At 60.0% G+C, this 20,469-nt stretch overlaps 2 gene segments (V, D, J or C); both read right to left on the bottom strand.

The window, feature by feature from the left end:
• Positions 1–20,469, bottom strand: part of LOC109455567 (immunoglobulin heavy constant alpha 2) — an 85,718-nt gene that overhangs the window by 5,557 nt on the left and 59,692 nt on the right.
• The window catches only part of LOC109455542 (immunoglobulin heavy constant epsilon), a 144,166-nt gene continuing 128,150 nt past the window's right edge, over positions 4,454–20,469 (bottom strand). Inside the window, 6 exon segments of the C gene segment in view lie at positions 4,454–5,169; positions 5,277–5,408; positions 7,325–7,644; positions 7,724–8,041; positions 8,120–8,443; positions 8,623–8,922. Of these exon segments, the coding sequence occupies positions 5,032–5,169; positions 5,277–5,408; positions 7,325–7,644; positions 7,724–8,041; positions 8,120–8,443; positions 8,623–8,922 (1,532 nt within the window).

Here is a 20,469-nt window from a genome sequence, read left to right as displayed (position 1 = left end):
CCCAGCCCAGCCCAGCCCAGCTCAGCTCAGCTCAGCTCAGCCCAGTTCAGCCCAGCTCAGCTCAGCCTAGTTCAACCTAGTTCAGCCCCATTCAGCCCAGCTCAGCTCAGCCCAGCTCAGCTCAGCTCAGATCAGCTCAGCCCAGCTCAGCCCAGCTCAGCCCAGTTCAACCCCAGTTTAGCTCAGCCCAGCTTAGCTCAGCCCAGCTCAGCTCAGCTCAGCTCAGCCCAGTTCAGCCCAGTTCAACCCAGCTCAGCTCAGCTCAGCCTAGTTCAACCTAGTTCAGCCCAGCTCAGCTCAGCCCAGCTCAGCTCAGCTCAGCTCAGATCAGCTCAGCCCAGCTCAGCCCAGCTCAGCCCAGTTCAACCCCAGTTTAGCTCAGCCCAGCTTAGCTCAGCCCAGCTCAGCTCAGCTCAGCTCAGCCCAGTTCAGCCCAGTTCAACCCAGCTCAGCTCAGCTCAGCCTAGTTCAACCTAGTTCAGCCCAGCTCAGCTCAGCCCAGCTCAGCTCAGCTCAGCTCAGCTCAGATCAGCTCAGCCCAGCTCAGCCCAGCTCAGCCCAGTTCAACCCCAGTTTAGCTCAGCCCAGCTTAGCTCAGCCCAGCTCAGCTCAGCTCAGCTCAGCCCAGTTCAGCCCAGTTCAACCCAGCTCAGCTCAGCTCAGCCTAGTTCAACCTAGTTCAGCCCAGCTCAGCTCAGCCCAGCTCAGCTCAGCTCAGTTCAACCCATCTCAGTAGAGCCCAGATCATCCCAGTTCAGGCAAGCCAAACACAGCTCAGTCCAGTTCAGCTAATTTCTGCTCAGTTCAGCTTAGCCCAGCCCACTTCAGCCCATTTCAATTCAGCTCACCCAGTTCAGCCCAGTTCAGCCCAGCTAAGCCTAGTTTAGCCCAGTTCAGCCCAGCTTAGCCCAGCTCAGCCCAGTCCAGCCCAGTTTAGCCCAGCTCTGCTCACCCAGCTCAGCCCAGCTCAGCTCAGCCCAGCTCAGCTCACCCAGCTCAGCCCAGCTCAGCTCAGCTCAGCCCACTTCAGCCCAGTTCAGCCCATCTCAGCCCAGCTCAACTCATCTCTGCCCAGATCAGCCCAGTTCAGCCCAGCTTAGCCCAGTTCAGCCCAGCTCAACTCTGCTTGGCCCAGCTTAGCCCAGTTCAGCCCCAGTTTAGCTCAGTTAAGCCCACTTCAGCACTGCTTAGCCCAGCTTAGCCCAGCTTAGCCCAGTTCAGCCCAGTTTAGCCCAGCTTAGCCCAGTTCAGCCCAGCCCAGCTCAGCTCAGCCAGCTCAGCTCAGCCCACTTCAGCCCAGTTCAGCCCAGCTTAGCCCAGTTCAGCCCAGCCCAGCTCAGCTCAGCCCAGCTCAACTCTGCTTAGCCCAGCTTAGCCCAGTTCAGCCCCAGTTTAGCTCAGTTAAGCCCAGTTCAGCACTGCTTAGCCCAGCTTAGCCCAGTTCAGCCCAGTTTAGCTCAGCCCAGCCCAGCTCAGCTCAGCTCAGCCCCGCTCAGCTCTGCTTAGCCCAGCTTAGCCCAGTTCAGCCCAGTTTAGCTCAGTTAAGCCCAGTTCAGCACTGCTTAGCCCAGCTTAGCCCAGTTCAGCCCCAGTTTAGCTCAGCACAGCTTAGCTCAGCCCAGCTCACATCAACCAGCGTAGTTCATCCCAGGAGCTCACGCCAGGCCACAGTAGCCCAGTTCACCCCTGACAAAGCAGAGTGTCCTGCCCTGTGGTTCTCTGGGATCTCTGTCTGCCTTTGTCCCTGTCCTCTCTGTCTTAGTGCCTCTTCTCCCTGACCCTTGTCCCAGGAGGGCTCAGAAGTGCCTGGCTGAGGAGAAGATGAGGCTTGAACAGTATCTGGGACCCACCTGCTCAAGGCTGCTGGAGGGTCCACCATGGCTGAGAGGCCCAGGCCTCCCTTGGCCAGGTGGCCCGCACTGCAGGTCCATCCTCATGTCTGCCCCAAAGCAGCTAGAGTGGGGAGCAGGCCAGACCTCGTCTAGGCCCTTCCTGATGGCTGTGGCTTCGGCAGACCCCCGCCCCATTTGGGGCCTTTGCCCACGCCGGGGCAAGGCTGATGCTGTAAGGGGCAGGCTGGGGAGGGGCTGCATGACTGTGTCATGATCCTAGATGGGGTCACTCGCCCACTTCCTGTCCCGCCAGTCGCGGCTGCTCATCTCCACGTCATGTCTAGTTTGTGGTCTGGCTGTGGCAAGGCCAGGTGTGTGTGGCCTGGGCTGTGACCCCCCTAGGAGCCTGGCCCTGGCTGTGGTGGGTCCTGGCTCCATGTGGCTGCCCACAGGGCTGGGCATGGGGCCGAGATGCAGCAAAGCAGAGGCCTAAGTAAATGCAGTGAGGGGCTCAGGTCACTGAAGTAGAGATGGTCCCAGAGGTGGACGTGGAGTGAGGGCCAGCAGGGAGGATGTGAGGGCTGGCAGGGCAGGGAGCCCAAGTCCAGGGCTTGCCTTGAGTCACACCCCGAGAGCAGGCCTTGGTAGACCTTCAGGCCACAGGGTGGGGCAGGACAGCGGGAGCCACTCTGGCCTGGGCATGACCAGTGGCTGCCCTTCCCCAGCCAGCCCATGAGCAGTTGGGGCCCAGAATGAGGCTGGGGTGTGGGTGTGCAGCCACCCTGTCTGGGAGCCTGAAGCCCTGCAAGTTGGGTGGCCGAGGTGTTGCCTCCACCCACACTGCCCAGTTCCCTGCCCAGGGCTTTCCCATTTCACCAGCCCTGCCAGGCTTGCTGGCCACAGTGGCTCTCCGAGTCTCACCCACTTTGCCTGCTCCTGGGCACCCCACTTAGCCTTCCCTGGTGTCCCCTCAGGAAGCAGCCCCTGCCTGGGCACACAAGGGGCAGTTGGGCCTGGTTTGCATCTGTGTTCATTCATTCAGTCATTGCTTCATATGCAGAGGTTCTGGAGAGACATACAGGAACTGAGTCCCCTCCAGAAAGCACACCTTGGTGGGGAGAGCTGCAGATGTGATGAAGCCTTCCACCAATGACACAGGGCCCCTGGGGGAGGTCAGCCTTTCCTAGGGGGTCAGGGGGCCCAGGGCGCGTGGGGCAGGAGAGGAGGTGGACAGCGGGAGGGGAGCCCAGGGTGGCTCAAGGAACCTCTGGGGTTGTTTTGTTTTTGTTTTTTAAGCACCTGAGAATCCCTGTGTGTGTCTGAGTGTGCGCGAGCTTGTGACAAAGTGTCTGTGTGTGTCTGAGTGTCCCTGAGTGTATGACAGTGTGCCTGTGTGTCTGAGTGTCCCCGAGTGTGTGACAGTGTGTCTGTGTGAGAGCAAAGCGGGCCAGGACTGCAGTGTGAGAAGCCCCTGCTCCGCTGTGTTCTATTTGGACCCAGTCCTCAGTGTCCCTGGACAAGCCTCAGAGGGGCCCAGTCTTGGGTTTTCTGCCCCAATGGGGGGCCAGTGTCTGAGCACCCTGGCAGGCTGCATGCTTGGCTCACCGTCGGAGCGCAAGTCCATCCTCGTCCATGTTGGCCATGTGATGCCGTGCCTCCCAGAGTGAAGTCAGGCTCTCTGAAGGGCCATGGTGAGGGGTGGGAATCTCCTGTCCACAGGGTCTGGGCATCTGGATGCCAGGGATGTGGCCAGTGGGCTGGAGAATGGTCTCAGCAATTCACACGCCTCCCAGGGCTGAGACCCCCAGAGCACGCTCAGACCCACCCTGGTTTCCTCCTACTGTAACTTCTCTAGTTATTGAAACATTTTCTTCCAATTCTTGGCCACTTGTTTTTTCCTTGCTGTGAAGGAACCTTTGCCCACTTTTCTTTCTCTTGGTTCCCAAGCGCTCTTTGTATGTAAGGGAACCCTGCCCTTCATCACATGTGTTCCTGTATTCTCCCCCCTTGCCAGGGGGCTGCACAGAGACCCCCATGGGCAGGTCTCTCCCACCAAGGAAGCCACCTCTCTATCCTGAGGAGGGGCACAGCCTGTGCCTACCGCCGTCCGTGGCCATCTGGCCCTGTCACTGGGACCTGTAACCCCTGTCTTCCTGGCCCACCCAGTTTCTTCTTGAGGACAGCGGCCAGCCCCACACTGCTCTTGCCTGAGCATCTTGCTTAGCTCCTCGGGATGTCCAGGCTGGCTGGGAGCAGGGGACGGGAGACAAGGATTGTGCTTCTCTCTTGACTGCTAGTCACCTGAACTCAGCCCTGTGGCTCCTCCCCTCACCCCAGGCTGCCTGTGTGCTCCATGGGTGGACAGGTTGGGGCAGGTGACCGGTGGTCCTGGGAGGCTGATGCTAGTCCGACCTGGTGACTGCAGCTGCGTTCCTGCAGCTGGCCACTTGGGTCCCAGAGCTGCCCCCTGACCCCTTCCCTCTGGCCCCTTGTCTGACCACCCCCATGGGACCATAGGACCCTCCCCAAAGTACACTCAAGTGGCACTGGATTTGTAAAAATAAACTATACTAAGAAACCCAAAGGGAAGGAAACAGAACTGCAAAGCCAGGAGTGAGAGTTCAGAGGAGGCCATGATGGGTGGCCTGGGGGCTGCAGGGCCACGCCGGCCGCTGTGTGCGCCCCAAGGAAGCTCCTGCTCCCACCCGTGGGGCCCTGCCTGCAGCCCCACCAGTCCTGGGGCCTCTCCTCGGAAGGGCTTCTCTGCCTGCACGTTCTGCTGGGCAGGGCCTGGCACAGGGGCCGCCTGCTCGGCCCTGGGCCCAGTGAGGGCTGCACTGAAGTCTGGGCAGTGAGGCCTCGGGCTGGGCTTGGACACTGAGCAGGGGGCTGGGCCCTGGGATCCAGGCCTCACTGTGTTTCAGGGGTTGTTCAGGCAGAAGAGCAAGGCCCCGACTCTAGGGGCCTGGGTGGACTCCAGAATGGTCAGCACCCTTGCCCGGCCCAGGTCACTCTGTCGAAGGGACAGATGCTATTCTGGGACTTGTTTGAAAGTGGGGTGGGGGTGGGACTGTGCTTGGCATGTCCCAGTGATGCCTGGACCTTCCTGACGCTCGCGAGCTGGTCGTTGGGTCCGTGGCCTTGGTCCCTTTGGGGTTTCTGTGGTCCTCTCCTCCCACCCAGCGCAGAGCGGGCAGCCTCAGCGACGCTCGGACGTGGGGAGGGAGGAAGTGAGACCCGTGCTGCCTGTGCTCCGGGCCCAGGCTGGCGGCTGCACGTTCGCGTAGTCGTGGGTGGGCTGGGGCTCCTGCAGGAGGGCGGCGAAGACCCACTTCACCTGTGAGGAGGGTGCGACGCGTGAAGGGCTCAGCCCTGTCCTGGGCTGTCCCTCTTGCTGGGCCACCCTGGCCCACCTGCGGCCCTGGAACAGGGGCTCTGTCCCACCTTGAAGAGGGTGACAGAGGCGCTGTAGGTCACGCTGAGCAGGAAGAGTGCGATGAAAACAAAGAGGCTGGTCCACATCCCGTCCAGCTCCTCGCTCTCGGCGGTCCCCACACACAGGTCCTGGAGGTCCAGCTCTGCGGGCACCGGCCAGTGAGCCCTCCCTGGCCTCAGGCACGACGGCGGGGAGGGCCGGCCTTGCCACCTTAGGGAGTGGAGAGCCTGGGGGCCCTACGCCTTGGTTCCCAGTGCCCCGGTCTCGGGCAGTCCCCGCCTTGGCCGGTGGCTGTGGGGGTGCAGCCCAGTCCTCTGCCTCTCCTGGCCCCCCAGGTGGCCGTGTTTCCTCCACCTCCACTTGTGCTTCTCTCTTGACTGCTGGTCAACAGAGCTCAGCCCTGCGGCTCCACCCCTCACCCTCCTGGGGATGCCCCCCGACTCCCTGCACCGAATCAAGCTGCCCAGCCTGACCCCCCAGCCTGATGCCTGCACAGCTTCACTCCTGCTGGCCTGGGGACCCCTCCAAACCATGATCGTGGCTGGCTGCCAGAGGCTGGGAGGGTCTGAGCTCTGCAGCCACTGAGTATAGCAGTAGGTGCTCTGAGGGGCTGGCCAGGGCCGTGCTCTGGCCCCACTGCTGTCCCCCAGACTCCTGCTCAGAGGAGTGAGGTGTGCCTGCGTGCCGGCACCAGCTGGGCGTCTCTGGGCTGTGTCTTCAGAGTGTGGGCTGGAGCTTATGGCTTTTCATGGTGGGAGCTGGTGTGCTAGGGAGTGTGTGTGTGTGTGTGTGTGTGTGTGTGTGTGTGTGCAGGATGGCAGTGTGGGTCTGGGGGCTGTCACAGGTGCACACCAGCTTGGTATTTAAGGAGTGGGCTTGGCCCCTGGCTCTGATCCCCGCATTCTCCAGGCCCTGGGATGGGGTGTGGGACAGAGCTCACATCCTGGGTACGTGTGTCTCCAAGTGTGTCAGTGAGTCTGTGTGCTGTGTCCTTGTGGGTCAGTGTGTATAATCTGTATGTATGCATGTGTGTCCCTGAGTGTCTGTCCTCCTGTCCATCATGGGTGCAGCTGACAAGGAGGGTTGGAGAGGGGAGGCTGGGCTGCAGGAGGAGGCACTGTGGGGCCTGCTGCGGGGAGGCATTCCCAGCCCGTGTTGGATCCTGCGGCCCAGGTGTGACAGGCAGGAGGGCATGGGAGGCCACTCAGGAGTGTATGTGAGACGTGAGCACACGTGTGGGGCACCCACGGCTGACAGTGCATGCGATGTGGGAGTCACTGCGTGCCTGGCAGTGTGAGCATGTGAGGCTCGTGGGAGCACACAGGGGAGGGCAGGCTGGTGGAGTGGGGCGGGCAGCAAGATTGCAGAACTGGGTGCCCCTGGCCCAGCGAGACCACATGGGAAGGAGAGGCTCAGAGGGTGGACGGGGCGAGAGGGCTTGGCGCTGGCCCTGTGCGGGCTTGGGGGGCTGCTCTGGCCCACTTGTGCTCAGGTGGTGTTGGCAGTGGGCCTGGCAGGTGGGGCTGGCAGGTGGGGCCGGCAGGTGGGGCTGTCTGGGGTCCCTGCGTGTTGGCACCTGTGCGAGCTTCTCACTCTGCCCATTCCTCCCGCAGAAGGGCCTGTGTGTGCAGCTAGACCTGGGGATTTCGGACCTTGTCTGTGCAGCCAGCTGGCAGCAGCCTGGGGTGGAGGCCAAGGCTCCCGGGCCTCCTGGAGAGTGAGGGGCTGTGGGCTGGGGTCGCGTGGTCCCTCCCCTGGGACCACACTCGTTCTTAGGACTCCTCCGAGTGAGCAGGACCCCTGGCGCAGTGTTGAGGAGCGCCTCAATGTGGACGTGACGGTGGACAGAGGCACATGTCAGCCCTGCCCCCCCGCCCCTCTCCTGGAGGTGTGCCCCCCTGTGCCAAGCCCTGCCCACCCCAAGAACTCGGTGCCCAGGGCTCAGAGCAGGCACAGAGTGTTTATTGACAATATTGGACAGGAGGTCTGGTGGCCCCTCCCCCTTTCCCAGCAGGGTGGAGCCCTGGGAGGGGCGGGGGCGTCAATTACCCTGGACTTTGGACACTGATTTCTCGAGGGTCCTGGAGCCGGGCAGTGCCTCGTGGACCACTTGGCAGGTGAATTTGCTCCTCTTCTCCCAGTCCGCCCGGCTGACCACCAGGCGGCTGAAGACAAAGAAGGCAGGGCTGGAGCTGTTGGCCTTGAGTGGCCCCGTGGTGGCGTGCTGGCCGGTCTGAATCAGTGCATTGTCCTGCAGCCACCGCACAGAGACGTCCGCGGGGAAGAAGTTCTGGATCAGGCAGGTGAGGGTGACCGTCGTCCCGTGGTTCTCCTCAGGGGGCGGGAACAGGTAGACCTCGGGGGCAGCACGCTTGCCTGTGGACAGGCGTGGGGTCAGCTGCGGCTCCAGCCGGGGCCTGTGCCCACCCCGCCCCCGCCCCAGGCTGCGGCTCACCGGAGCCCTTGGAGATGGTGCGCACGATGTCCTTGGGCAGCTCTCGGTGGGCCACTCTGCACTGGTAGGTTACGCCCTCGATCCAGTCGTTGGCGTCCACTGGCAGGGTGGACGTGACGGTGAAAGTCATGTTGAAGTGCTGCTTGTGGTTCTCTGTGGCCTTGTTGAGGACGTCGCTCTCCCGGGACCACTTCACGCTCATGCCCTCCACGCTGGCCAGGTCCACCACCAGGCAGGTGATCTTTGGAGACTTGTGGACGTACAGGTCGAGGGGGCTGGGTGGGATCAGGTAGACACTCACGCCACGGGGCTCGGATTCTGTGGGGAGGGAGGGGCTGCATGAGGCTGAGGCCCTTCCCAGCCCTGAGTGTCTGGGGAAGCAGGTAGGGGCTGTACCTGGGCAGTTTCGGGCGTTGCCCTCATAGGTGTGGCCCAGGTAGCTGACCTGGCAGGTGAAGGTACCCTGGGATGTCCACTGGCCCTGGGTGATGTTGAGTTGGCTGTAGCAGGAGGCCAGCTTGCCCTCCTGCTTGGGGGGACTGGTGTACGGGAACACGTTCTCCATCTTCTGTCCGTCTACCAGCCAGGTGACCTCAATGTCACCTGGGGTGTAATCGGAGATGAGGCACAGGAGCTGGATGATGGCGTGGGTGTTACCGAGGGGGTCACAGGAGGAGTGGAACAGCTTCACGGTGGGCTGGGTGACGTTTATGGCGCACGCTGGGGACAGAGGTGAGAGGCGTGATGTTGGCCTTTCAGCCTGTGAGCCCCACGTCCCAGCCCAGGACCCCAAGCACTCTGGGTGTGAGCAGCATGGCAGCATTTGAACCCCCGCCACCTAGCCTGCCCCTCCTCCGCTGACAGTGGCCCCCTGGCTGTAGTAGGGCCACCGGGCTCACCGAGTAAGGTCTTGTTGATGGGGGTGGACCCAGCGTGGGCCACGCTGCAGGTGAACTTCTCTTTGGCCCATGCACCTGCGACGGTCAACTGGCTGGAGGTGGTGTAGAGGCCGGAGGTTGAGTGGAGGGTGGCAGGGAAGGTTATGGTGCTTTTGTTCAGGACCCCTGCGTCCCAGGTCACGGTCACTGGCTCAGGGAAGTAGCCCTGGACCAGGCAGCCCAGCGTCACGGAGGTGGCAGCAGCACTGGTGTCACTGCAGCAGGAGGCCAACGGGAAGACGGAGGGGCCCTTCCTGGGAGCTGTGGGGTTGGGCTGGGTCAGTGCTGGCTGACTGCTGACCGGGGGCATCCATTCCTCGGGCCCCGGGAGTCTGGGAGGGGGGACTGTGGCCCTAGTGGAAGGAGCGTTGGGCCCCTGCTCCAGCTTCGGGGACAAAAAGGCCCAGGCTCATTTTGGGCTCTTTCCTCCCTCTCTAATTCCTCCCAGGACACCGCTTGATGAATCCTTGTGCCCTTGCCAGAAGCTGTCACTGTCACCACCCTCGGCCTTGAGTGGCCAGAACACAGGGTTCTCAGAAGGAGAGGCATCAGCCATTCCTTCAGGCTGAGGCTCAGAGCCCGTAGCCCCCCAAAGGGGAGCAGGGACACCGAGCTGCCAAGAATCACCAGGCCGCCCCTCACAGACTGAATACTCCCACTCACAGACCCACACGGGAAGTAGGGTCCCTGAGGCCCCCAGGAACTGACAAGATGTCCCCTCTGCTCCCACTGGTAGCCCCCCACTAAGGCCTGGGGATCCAGAGACACCCCCAACTCCCCAAGAATCACTAGTGTGTCCCTCCCACACCCCAAAGTCTTTGTGGGGCTTTCCATAAGCATGTCTACCTGCCACTCACCAGGTCCTGCTCCCTGCAGCTGTGGCTGCCCCTTCACCCTGCCCCTCCCTGACCAGCCAGGCTTTCTGAGTGCTCAGCCCTCTCTGTGACCCTGAGGGAGCCCAACTGCAGCCTCCATGGATGGAGGATGAAGACCCCACACAGCCCACCTCAGTCCCTCCCTCAATAGGTGACTCTGCCTGCCCCTCTCCTGGCCGTAGGATCTCTACTCCACTCTGCCTGCTGGGCCCAGTCCACGTGGCCTGTGTCAGGACAGCTGGCACCAACCAAGGCCAACCACTTTCACAGCCCAGCCAGCCCTGTTTCAGGCCTGCTCAGTTCTAGGCAGCCCACCCTGGCCTATCCTGGCTCAGATCAGCCCAGGACAGAACATTCCAAGCTATGAAACTCATCTTAGCTCAGCTCATACAATTCAACCAAAGTCGTTCCAGGTCAGCCCATCTCAACCCGCCAACCAAGGGCACTCTTCCTTAGTAAATTGAGCTCAATATAGCACAACTGAGCTGAGTTAGGCAGGCCTTGGAGACTGGCACCAACCTGCTTCACCAGGTTGGGTCCGGGTCCGCTTAGCAAGCTAAGCCCAGTTCAGCCCAGCTAACTCAGTTCATCCCTGTTCATCTCAGTTCATCCTAGCTCAGCCCAGTTCACTTTAGCTGAGCCCTGTTCAGCTCAGTTAAGCCCAGCTCAGCCCAGCTATCCCAGTTTAGCCCAGTTCACCCCAGTTCAGCCCAGCTCTGCTCAGCCCAGCTCAGCCCAGTTCACCCCAGTTCAACCCAGCTCAGCTCGGCCCAGTTCACCCCAGTTCAGCCCAGCTCAACCCAGTTAGGCCCAGCTCAGCTCAGTTCACCCAGCTCAATCCAGCCCAGCTCAGCCCAGTTCAGCCCAGCTCAACCCAGGACAGCTCACCCTGCCCAGTTCACCCCAGTTCAGCCCAGCTCAGCTCGGCCCAGTTCACCCCAGTTCACCCCAGTTCAGCCCAGTTCACCTCAGTTCAGCCCAGCTCAGCTCAGCCCAGCTCAGCCCAGTTCAGCCCAGCTAACTCAGTTCATCCCTGTTCATCTCAGTTCATCCTAGCTCAGCCCAGTTCACTTTAGCTTAGCCCTGTTCAGCTCAGTTAAGCCCAGCTCAGCCCAGCTATCCCAGTTTAGCCCAGTTCACCCCAGTTCAGCCCAGCTCTGCTCAGCCCAGCTCAGCCCAGTTCACCCCAGTTCAACCCAGCTCAGCTCGGCCCAGTTCACCCCAGTTCAGCCCAGCTCAGCCCAGTTAGGCCCAGCTCAGCCCAGTTCAGCCCAGCTCAACCCAGGTCAGCTCACCCTGCCCAGTTCACCCCAGTTCAGCCCAGCTCAGCTCGGCCCAGTTCACCCCAGTTCACCCCAGTTCAGCCCAGTTCACCTCAGTTCAGCCCAGCTCAGCTCAGCCCAGCTCAGCCCAGTTCACCCCAGTTCACCCCAGTTCAGCCCAGTTCACCCCAGTTAGGCCCAGCTCAGCCCAGTTCAGCCCAGCTCAACCCAGGTCAGCTCATCCTGCCCAGTTTACCCCAGTTCAGCCCAGCTCAGCCCCACTCAGCCCAGCTCAGCCCAGTTCACCCCAGTTCATCCCAGCTCAGCCCAGCTCAGCACAGTATACCCCAGTTCAGCCCAGTTCAGCCCAGTTCAGCCCAGCTCAGCCCAGCTCAGCACAGTATACCCCAGTTCAGCCCAGTTCAGCCCAGTTCAGCCCAGCTCAGTCCAGCCCAGCCCAGCCCAGCCCAGTCCTGCCCAGATCAGCCCAGCTCAGCCCAGCCCAGCTCAGCCCAGCCCAGCTCAGCCCTGCCCAGCTCAGCCCAGCTTAGCCCAGCCCTGCCCAGCTCAGCCCAGCTCAGCCCAGCCCTGCCCAGCCCTGCCCAGCCCTGCCCAGCTCAGCTCAGCTCAGCCCAGCCCAGCTCAGCCCTGCCCAGCTCAGCCCAGCTTAGCCCAGCCCTGCCCAGCTCAGCTCAGCTCAGCCCAGCCCAGCTCAGCCCAGCCCAGCTCAGCCCAGCCCAGCTCAGCCCTGCCCAGCTCAGCCCAGCTTAGCCCAGCCCTGCCCAGCTCAGCCCAGCTCAGCCCAGCCCTGCCCAGCCCTGCCCAGCCCTGCCCAGCTCAGCTCAGCTCAGCCCAGCCCTGCCCAGCCCTGCCCAGCCCTGCCCAGCCCTGCCCAGCTCAGCCCAGCCCTGCCCAGCCCTGCCCAGCTGAGCCCAGCTGAGCCCAGCTCAACCCAGGTCAGCCCAGCCCTGCCCAGCCCTGCCCAGCCCTGCCCAGCCCTGCCCAGCTCAGCCCAGCTCAGCCCAGCCCTGCCCAGCCCTGCCCAGCTGAGCCCAGCTCAGCCCAGCTCAACCCAGCTCAGCTCAGCCCAGCCCTGCCCAGCCCTGCCCAGCCCTGCCCAGCTCAGCCCAGCTCAGCCCAGCCCTGCCCAGCCCTGCCCAGCTCAGCCCAGCTCAACCCAGGTCAGCCCAGCCCTGTCCAGCCCTGCCCAGCCCTGCCCAGCTCAGCCCAGCTCAGCCCAGCCCTGCCCAGCCCTGCCCAGCTCAGCCCAGCCCACCCCAGCCCTGCCCAGGTTTGCCAAGCTCAGCAGAGAACAGCCCAGACCAGCCCAGGTAGGCCAATATAGCCCATTCCATTCCACCTAGCTTACTCTAGCTTGGCTCTACTCTGCTGAGCTCAGCTTCTCCTGACAGCCCAGCTCAGTTCAGCAGAGTCCAGCCAAGTCCAGGACAGTATCACTCAGCTAAAGTCGGCCCAGCTGAGCCAATCCAGGACAGTCCAGTCCAGGCTGCCTCAGTTCTGCTCAGTTGGCCATCCAAATCTGTCTGGTCCAGGACAGCCCGGCTCAGCCCCACACTGCCCACCCCAGCTGAGTCAAAAAGGCCTTCAGATAGCTCAGCTCAGCACAGCCTGGCCTATCTCAGGCCTCCCAGCTCACTCAGGCCATCACAGTTCAGCATGGGTGAGGATAGCGCAGATGGACCAGCCTGGCCCAACTGAGCCAAGGATAGCTCATGTGCCTCCGATTAGCAATGTCCACACAAGCCACACCCAGCCTGGCCCAGCCCACCTTAGCCAGGTCAGCTCAGGCCAGAGGACATGGCCCCAGCCCAGCCCAGCCCAACTCAGGCCAGCTCAGGCCAGCTCAGGCCAGCTCAGGCCAGCTCAGCCCAGTTCAGTCCAGTTTATCCATCTCAGTCAGTTCATCCCCACTCAGCCCAGCTCATCTCAGCTCAGCTCAGCCCACCTTAGTCAGCCCAGGTCAGGCCAGAGGATGTGGCCCCAGGCCAGTCTGATATCTAGTCCAGTACAGGGACAGCTCAGTGCTATTTTCCCCTGACCCTGGGCTGGCGGCCACTCTGCTGGCAGGTCCACACCCAGCCCACTGTCCGCCCTGTGCGTGATCCCTGCCCTCAGCCTTAGGCCCTGCCCCAGCCCTGTCCCATCCGAGGTTCTGGGCTCCTTGTGGTTTCCAGCTTGGCTGTGGGCAATCTCTCATTTCCCTGGGTCCGCATTCAGGGAAGGGGCAGCTGAGAGACAAGCAGTGACCATTAGGCTCGGTCCATGCTGGGTGGATAATCCAGGTGTTCTCTTCCTGGCAGTGGCCCAGGCAACCTGACCCTCACTGCTGCTTGGACCAGCCCCAGAAAGTGGGGTACCTGGAGTGCCGGGATCCTCCGTCAGGTGCCGCGGCCGGTGTGGCCCGTACTGTCTGCAGCTCCCTGGATAGGCTCCCAGGCGCCGTCAATCATTAGAAACCATTGTTGTTATTTTTACGTCCAGACAATAGGGCCTGGGGGGAGGGGAGCTCTGCCTCAGTGCTCTCAGCTAAAAACGGGGTGGGAACCCCCAGAGACCTGGGCAGCACTGGGAGTTCCCTCCTCTTTCTCTGTTCTTGGGAAGTCGATCGAGTGATGGGGGGGGGTTCTCGGGGAGGCATCTGTGCTGTGGCTGAAGTGCCCTCTTCTCTGGCCTCGTCCCCTGGCCTCCACTGCCCAGCTCGTGGTCCCTCTCCCTGCTGCCATGGCCTACTGGGCCAGCAGACACCTGTAGTCACCGCGCTGCCCTGAGGAGGGACTGGGCCCCAGGCACGCGACTGCCGCTCCCAGGGCTGTCCTGTGAGGGTGAGGCTGTGGCTGTTGGTGTCTGAGAATGGCCACTGTGTGGGCCACGTGCCTGAGACGTGAATGCAGGGCTCCCCTGTGGCTGCCCAGCGGGGGGAGCTGGGCTGGGCCCAGAGGGGGCAGCTTCGAGTGTGCATGTACAGACAGGTCCACAGGTCCACAGGGGACAGGCAGGCCTGGGCACCTGCTGGTGGGTGACCTTGCCCATCACCCACATGCTCACTCCCCTGTCACTGTTCTGTGCCACAGGCACCCATGGGGGTGTGGGGCCAAGTGATGGGTGGGTCCAGGTCTTGCCTTCAAACTGTGGACATGTCCAGCAGGCCTGTGTGTCCCCAGAAACTCCCTAAGGCCCACGTGCACACACGGGGAGGCCATGGGAAACTGTCAGCCCAGCTCATCACTGTGGGCTGCTGGGAGGGGACGTGCAGAGCTTTGGAGAGGATGATATCAGGACACTGTCCCCTGGATCTGGGACACCCAGGGCCGGTGGTTACTGTGCAAGGAGGCTGTGTGGAGTTGGCTCTGTCAGGCGTGGCGCCGTCAGAAGACCCCGGAAGGGCTGCTGCATGGCCCGGCTGGGTGGGGTGGGCTGACCAAGTGCACTGGCCAGGGCCCCCCTGGGCTGACTCCTGGTCTGTCACACCCTGCCCTTGGCCCAGGGGAGACACTGCGTGGGAGGCAGAGTGAGCAGCACAGAGTTCCTTGGAAGCACCCATGACTGAGAAAAACCACTGGGCTGGGGGAGCAGAACCCCAGTGGGCGGGGGGGGGCAGGCCCAGGCCAGGTGGTGCTTGCACATGTGGGAGTGAGCGGGGCTGGGGGCTCCACCTGGCCACGCTGCCCTTCTCCCTGGGCTGTGGGTATTTGGGGCCTGGGCCTCAGTGCCCAGCTAGCCTCCCGGCTCTACCCTGACGTCCCAGAACATGCTGGGTTGCTGGTGCCAGGGTAGGAACAGCTTGGGGGTGGACCCTTTCTCTAGCCTTGGCTGCCTTTGGGGTTCCTCGGTCTTGGAGGAGAAAGGCTCCCCAAGGTCATCCTAGCTCTGGGCACATAGGTCTGTGTGGCCCTGCCCCAGCCTCCAGGAATTGCCCTGGTCCCTCCCCCTTCTGTCCAGGTGTGGCCTGGATGCTCCCGTCCTGCCTGCGGGGTCCCCCCCACCCCCACAGCAGGCATGTGCCCCAGCCCTCCCGGCCACAATGCTGTGGCCCCACACTGGTGCTCCTGTATGACTCACGACAGAGCCTGCATCTAAATGAGCTGCATCTTAGCTGTGCACGTGTGTGCGTGCGTCTGTGTGACATGCACAGTGCATGTGTCTGTGTGCACATGTATACACATGTGTGTGAGTACATGATGTGACATGCACAGTACGTGTGTGCACACACGTGTGTGTCTGGGGGAGCAGGGGGAGGTGTGCTTTCCCTACCCCACCCTTGAAAGGCCCTGCCGACCACGGAGGGCTGTGGGGCAGCAGATGCAAGGACACAGCTGCTGCTCATCTGTGTGTGACTGGCCTGGGCAGGGCCATGTTTCTTGGTGTCCACAGGACCCCTCAGGGCCAGCCCGACTGCGCTGGAGGACATGAAGCCTGGAGCTGGGACCTTCCCGCTCCTGAATGCCCCAGCTCAGGACCCCATCTGGTTAGGGAGTTCCCAAGGAGCTGGGCTGTGGGGACTGGCAGGAGGTTAGATGGGGCCTGGCCGACAGCACAGGATCGGGGGCTTTGAGCCTGGGAAATCTGACGCCCCTTTGGGGGTTGGAGAACTCTATTACCAGCTGTATGAGTGCCCTGCGGCTCTCCTAACAAAGCTCCACAAATGTGGTGGCTTCAAGCCACAGAAATTCATTCTCTCATATTCTGGAAGCCAGAAGTCCGAAATCAAGGTGAGGGCAGGGCCGCGCTTCCTGTGAAGGCTCCTGTGGAGGGTCTGGTGGCTCCTGACATCACTCCAACCTCTGCCTATGTCTTCACGTGGCCTCTGCCCTGTGTGTCATCTCTTCTTTTAAGACCACTGATCACTGGACTTGGGACCCCTCTGAAATCTAGTGTGATCTCATCTCAAGATCCTCTACCTAAATACATCGGCAAACATCCTTGAAAGCCCCTCCCACTCTAAAGATGCCATTCTATTAGTTCCATTGTTTTCTGGCTACCAGTTGTTCCAATGACAAGCCAGATATAATGTGTTCCCTGTACGTATGTGTCGTTTCTCTGGCTACTTTCAAGACAGGTCTGTATCTTTGTTTATGTCAGTTTGACATGACGTGCGTAGGCAAGGAACACCATCACCGCACTGGGAAACTTGCAGTCTTTATTTCTTCAAAGACTTTTTCTGCCCCATTCTCTTTCTTGTCTTCTTGTGGGACTCCAATTTCACACATTTTGGATGCTTCGTATTGTCCACTGAGTCTTTTTTCATTTTCCCCGCAGTATTTTTCTTGCTATTCTTTGGATTGGTTTCAAACAAATTTCTGTTGATATATATGTAAGTCTTCTGACCTTTCTTATGCCTTCTCCAATCATCTGCTGTTAACTCATAAAGCGGCCTTCTAAAAAAATTTCAAAACTGTACCTGGTAGTTCTAGAATTTTCCTTTGCTTCTTGTAAACAATTTAGATTTTTCTGTAGAGATTCTCTATCTATTCACTCATTATGAGCACACTTTCCTTTAAGTCTTTGAACATACATATAATGGCTGGTTTCATACGCTTATCTGATAATCAGGTCTGTGTCTACATCATCTGTGGGTTGATCACCATTGAGTACTTTATATTTTGACCAGGGGTCACATTTTCTTATTTCTTTGCATACTTAGTAAGTTTTGAACATACCCTGGATGTTGTGGATGAGACGTTGTACAGACTGTGGATTTTATCCTCTTCCTTGGAAACATATTCTCATTTGATGTCAGGAGACAGCTTGACGGGACTCTGACTCCAGAATCTGCCATCTGTGAGGGTGGCAGTAGCTTAAGTCTCCTCAGTTCTTTCAGTCTCCCAGCTGGTGTTTTCTGCCGAGCCCTTCGGCGTTTGCCCTACACATGCACAGTTGAGGGGTCATCCAAGGATTCGAGTAGTGTTTACATGCAGATTTGGGGGTTCCCCTTCTGTGGCTTCCAGCTGCTCTTGAAATGCAGCCCTGAACCCAGGGTCTGACCCCTCTAGCCAGGGTGGCTGCATTTTCTGCTTGCTTTTGGTCATTCCCCAGTGCCTTCAAAAAACAGGTTTTCCAGAGTTTACAACTGCTATTTGCAAAGGGTTAGTGTGGTACAAGCTGGCCCATGACTTCTGGGATGAGAACTGCTTTCCCTCATGTGGTTTTTCATGTTCAATTTCCTAATAACTAGTGTGGTTCAGCATCCTTTTCAAATGTTTAATGGCTACTGTGATATCTTTTTTGAAGCATCTGTTTAATTCTCTTGCCCATTTCTCTATTGAATTGCTTGGGTTTTCTTTCTTTTCTTTTCTTTTCTTTGACTTGTGGGACCTGTTTCTCTCAGTTGTATATGTTTGCAGGAGAAATTATGGAAGACTTTGGCGTGGAGCAGAAGGTTTTCTTGTGTCTTCACGGACAGCAAGGTGTTGTCCTGCACGGACTTCCCAGTCTCCTGGCTCAATGGGGGCTCCGCACTTCTCATTGTTTCCGAGCTATTTTACAACTCTGTCCACTGCACGTGCCTGATGGCAATGCCAAGCGTTTTTGGGAAGACATGTGATTCTTTCCTGCCTCCCATTTATAAACTACTTATAAACTCATCTCTGCGTTCTTGATCCAACTATATAAATGTAGTACTTTGAATTCTACTTTGAACTGGTCGTAGCACCTCAATTAATGAGTCCAATAAAAATTCTGCGATGTGTTCATTTCATATCTATATGAGGGTCACCCTCATGCCACCTTTTGAAGACGAGTCTGTAGCACCTTGCTAATGCTTCTGCCCCGTGGCCCCACTACCTATGTCTAGGACGTTCATGGCCGGTGGGCAGGACACCACGTGGGGAGAAGCAGATCCACCGTGGACACCCCCTTCCTTCAGGGCACCCCGGGAAATCTGCCCCTTAGCCCATAGACTGGGCTCCGTTCCTTCTGCTCCGCGGCCTCATAGCCCCGATGCTTTCCATTCACAGCACTTGTCACAATGGGCCTCACTGGTCTGTGGAATGATTTGCTTCACGTCAGCCTGTGCTCTGGTCTCTAGCTTCCTCGCAGTCAGAGGCCACGTCTGTGTCGGTCAGTACAGTGAGCTCGATGTCTGACAATCGTGGCAGAGTCACCGTCTGGTTAATAGTGGTCAAGCAGATCAGTGGCCTGCATCTTCACAGACTTTCCATGGCTTCCATCTCTCCAAATATCTTCAGGCTGGAGGGACCTCCGCAGGGGGCCTGTCTCCAAGGGCAGGAATCGTCTGTCTGTCTGTCTGTCCGTCTGTCTGTCTGATCGATCGATCGTCTATCGTCTGTCTTCGCTTGGCTATTGCCTACCCATCATCTGTCTCCTGTCAGTCGTTACTCTTGAGAAACTTGACGGACAGTCTCTAAAAACTCTGTAAATGTTAGCACACCATGTGCTTGTCAATGTGGCTATTGCCACGTCTTGTGCTTGTCCTCGTGGTTACTCTGCGTTGTCACATTTTGATGACACTGCACTGGTCAGCTATGCCAGGATATACCTTGATAACAACCTTTCCCAATGAAAGGGCTACAGTAGCACACGCTTGTTTCTGTCTCTTGGTCGCCTTTACTGCAGCTTTTCCGGGACTTCTCTGGATCCAGCCAAAGGAGCAGGTGCTCACTGGAACCCACCGTTCCCAGGACAGAGGAGCAGAGCCCTGACGGACCCGTGCACATTCCTTTGGCTGAGGCAGGGGCCAAGGGGTGCTGGCATGGAGGGGTGGGGGAGGGAGGGTGGGGACAGTCACTGACCTAACCCCAGGATGAAGATGTGCTCAGGAGCCCAGGGACCAGCTGCCGAGAGCCAGGGCTTCTACTGGGTCCCATGTTCTGTGCCCTCCTGGGTCTTTGTCACCCAATGCCATCGGTCCCTTGCTTGGTATGGGTCCTCCATGCTCTGCTGTGGGCAGCCCTGCTGCCCCCTCAGCCCCTTCCCTGGCCTGGCCCTTTGCAGCCTGTGTTTGAAAAGAGCCTGGGAATGGCAAGGTGGTGGTCATGCAGTTCCTAGTCGTGCTGATGTTGTGACAGACCTCACACCTGTGCCAGCCCCAGTCTGGGTCTGGGAAAGCCGTAGGTGCCTATGCCGTGGTGTCTGCCAGTCTGCAGAGCAGGAATCTAAGTCCACGTGGACGAAAAGGTAGGGACTGGCCCTGGTCTGAGGAACTACGGGCTCCTTGGGAGACAGATGCACGTGGGTACTGAGCAGGATGGCTGCACGGACACAGGATGGGGACAGCACAGTGCTTTCTGCTGGCGCTGAGGGGAGACGCACAGAGGAGGCACAGAGCTCAGAGCTAAGAGGGGAGGGGCTTGCTGCGTGTGTGGGGTGAAGGGACGCCAGTGAAAGGGCAGCGTGATGGGCCCAGTGGTCAGTACCTGAGTGTGCAGACAGCGTGCTGTGCGTGTGCACATGAAGATCTCGGTGTGAGGGCTGTGTGTGTGCACAGACCTGTGTGTGTGTGTACTTCTGTGTGTATGTGCATGTGTGTATGTGTGTGTGTGTGAGAGGGCCTGTGTGCGTGCACAGATCTGTGTGTGTGCACTTCTGTGTGTATGTGCGTGTGTGTAAGTGTGTGTGTGTGAGGGCCTGTGTGCGTGCACAGACCTGTGTGTGTGTGTACTTCTCTGTATATGCGTGTGTGTATATGTGTGTGTGCAAGGCCCTGTGTGTGTGAGACGCAGAGGGAGGTGTGTGGACCAGGTGAGTCACTGACAGGCGTGTGTCAGAGCTGGGGCTCAGGGTTGGAGGCTCCAGGTGGTCAGGAGGCAGCAGCAGGTGGGCTTCGGCGTCACACAGGTGCAGGTGCAGGGGCTCCGGGCTGGTGGGGGGGTTCCCTGGAGAGGTGGGGGTGCCACACAGTGCCGCATGTTGGAAGGTCACAGACTGGAGCCTTGGGCAGGTGGGCAGTTCTTGAGGGCATCCCTGTCCCAGGCCCGAGGGGATAGTCCAAGCCAAGGCCTCGTGCTCAGCATGGAGGCTGCAGAGCCAGCCATGGTAGGGACAGTCCTGGGCTTCCTGAGGGAGGGTGGGCTGGCTGCAGGGGTCAGCCTTGACCCAGCTGATGGCAGTGAGGGCCAAGGCCTTGGGCAGAGAGGGAGAGGGGCTGGGCAGGCTGTGTGGCCGTTGGCAAGTCCGGCTCGCTGGTGAGGTGTCAGGGTGCAGGAGACGGAGGGCGTGGGTGACCCTTAGGACGGTCACCTGGGGCCCTGAAGGCAGAGTGCAGCACGCTGCTCATGGAGCGTCTCAGCCCGGACGCGAGATACTCCCTGCTGCACGACCTCCCATCGGGCCTGGCCCCCACGGGAGCACTGCAGCCCCTTCCCTACACAAAACTCTCTCCCACCCAGGAAGCTGGAATGGCACTTCCTGACCAGCCACTGGCAACTCTGTGACCAAACTCCTGGCTCCTGGTGCCTCCCAGGCTGGCCCCTACGCAGCACAGCACCATCTCCTTTTGTGGAGCTTCTACTGAGAAGGGCTGACGACTGGGTCCTGCACCCGCCTCGGGGCTGCGTGTCTCCTACAACCCAGGAGCGTCTCTGGGGAGCTGAGGCCCATTCCTCTGACTTGGAATCGGCAGGATGGATGGGACCCCAGCCCCGTGTCTGTGCAGGACAAGCTCGGCTGCACCATTGCCGGCAGCAGTCCTGGGG

The sequence above is a fragment of the Rhinolophus sinicus genome, linkage group LG03 (assembly GCF_036562045.2).
Source record: "Rhinolophus sinicus isolate RSC01 linkage group LG03, ASM3656204v1, whole genome shotgun sequence".
Classification (NCBI taxonomy): domain Eukaryota; kingdom Metazoa; phylum Chordata; class Mammalia; order Chiroptera; family Rhinolophidae; genus Rhinolophus; species Rhinolophus sinicus.
The sequence above is the reverse complement of the archived record's forward strand: the minus strand, read 5'-3'. Positions and strand labels throughout refer to the sequence as shown.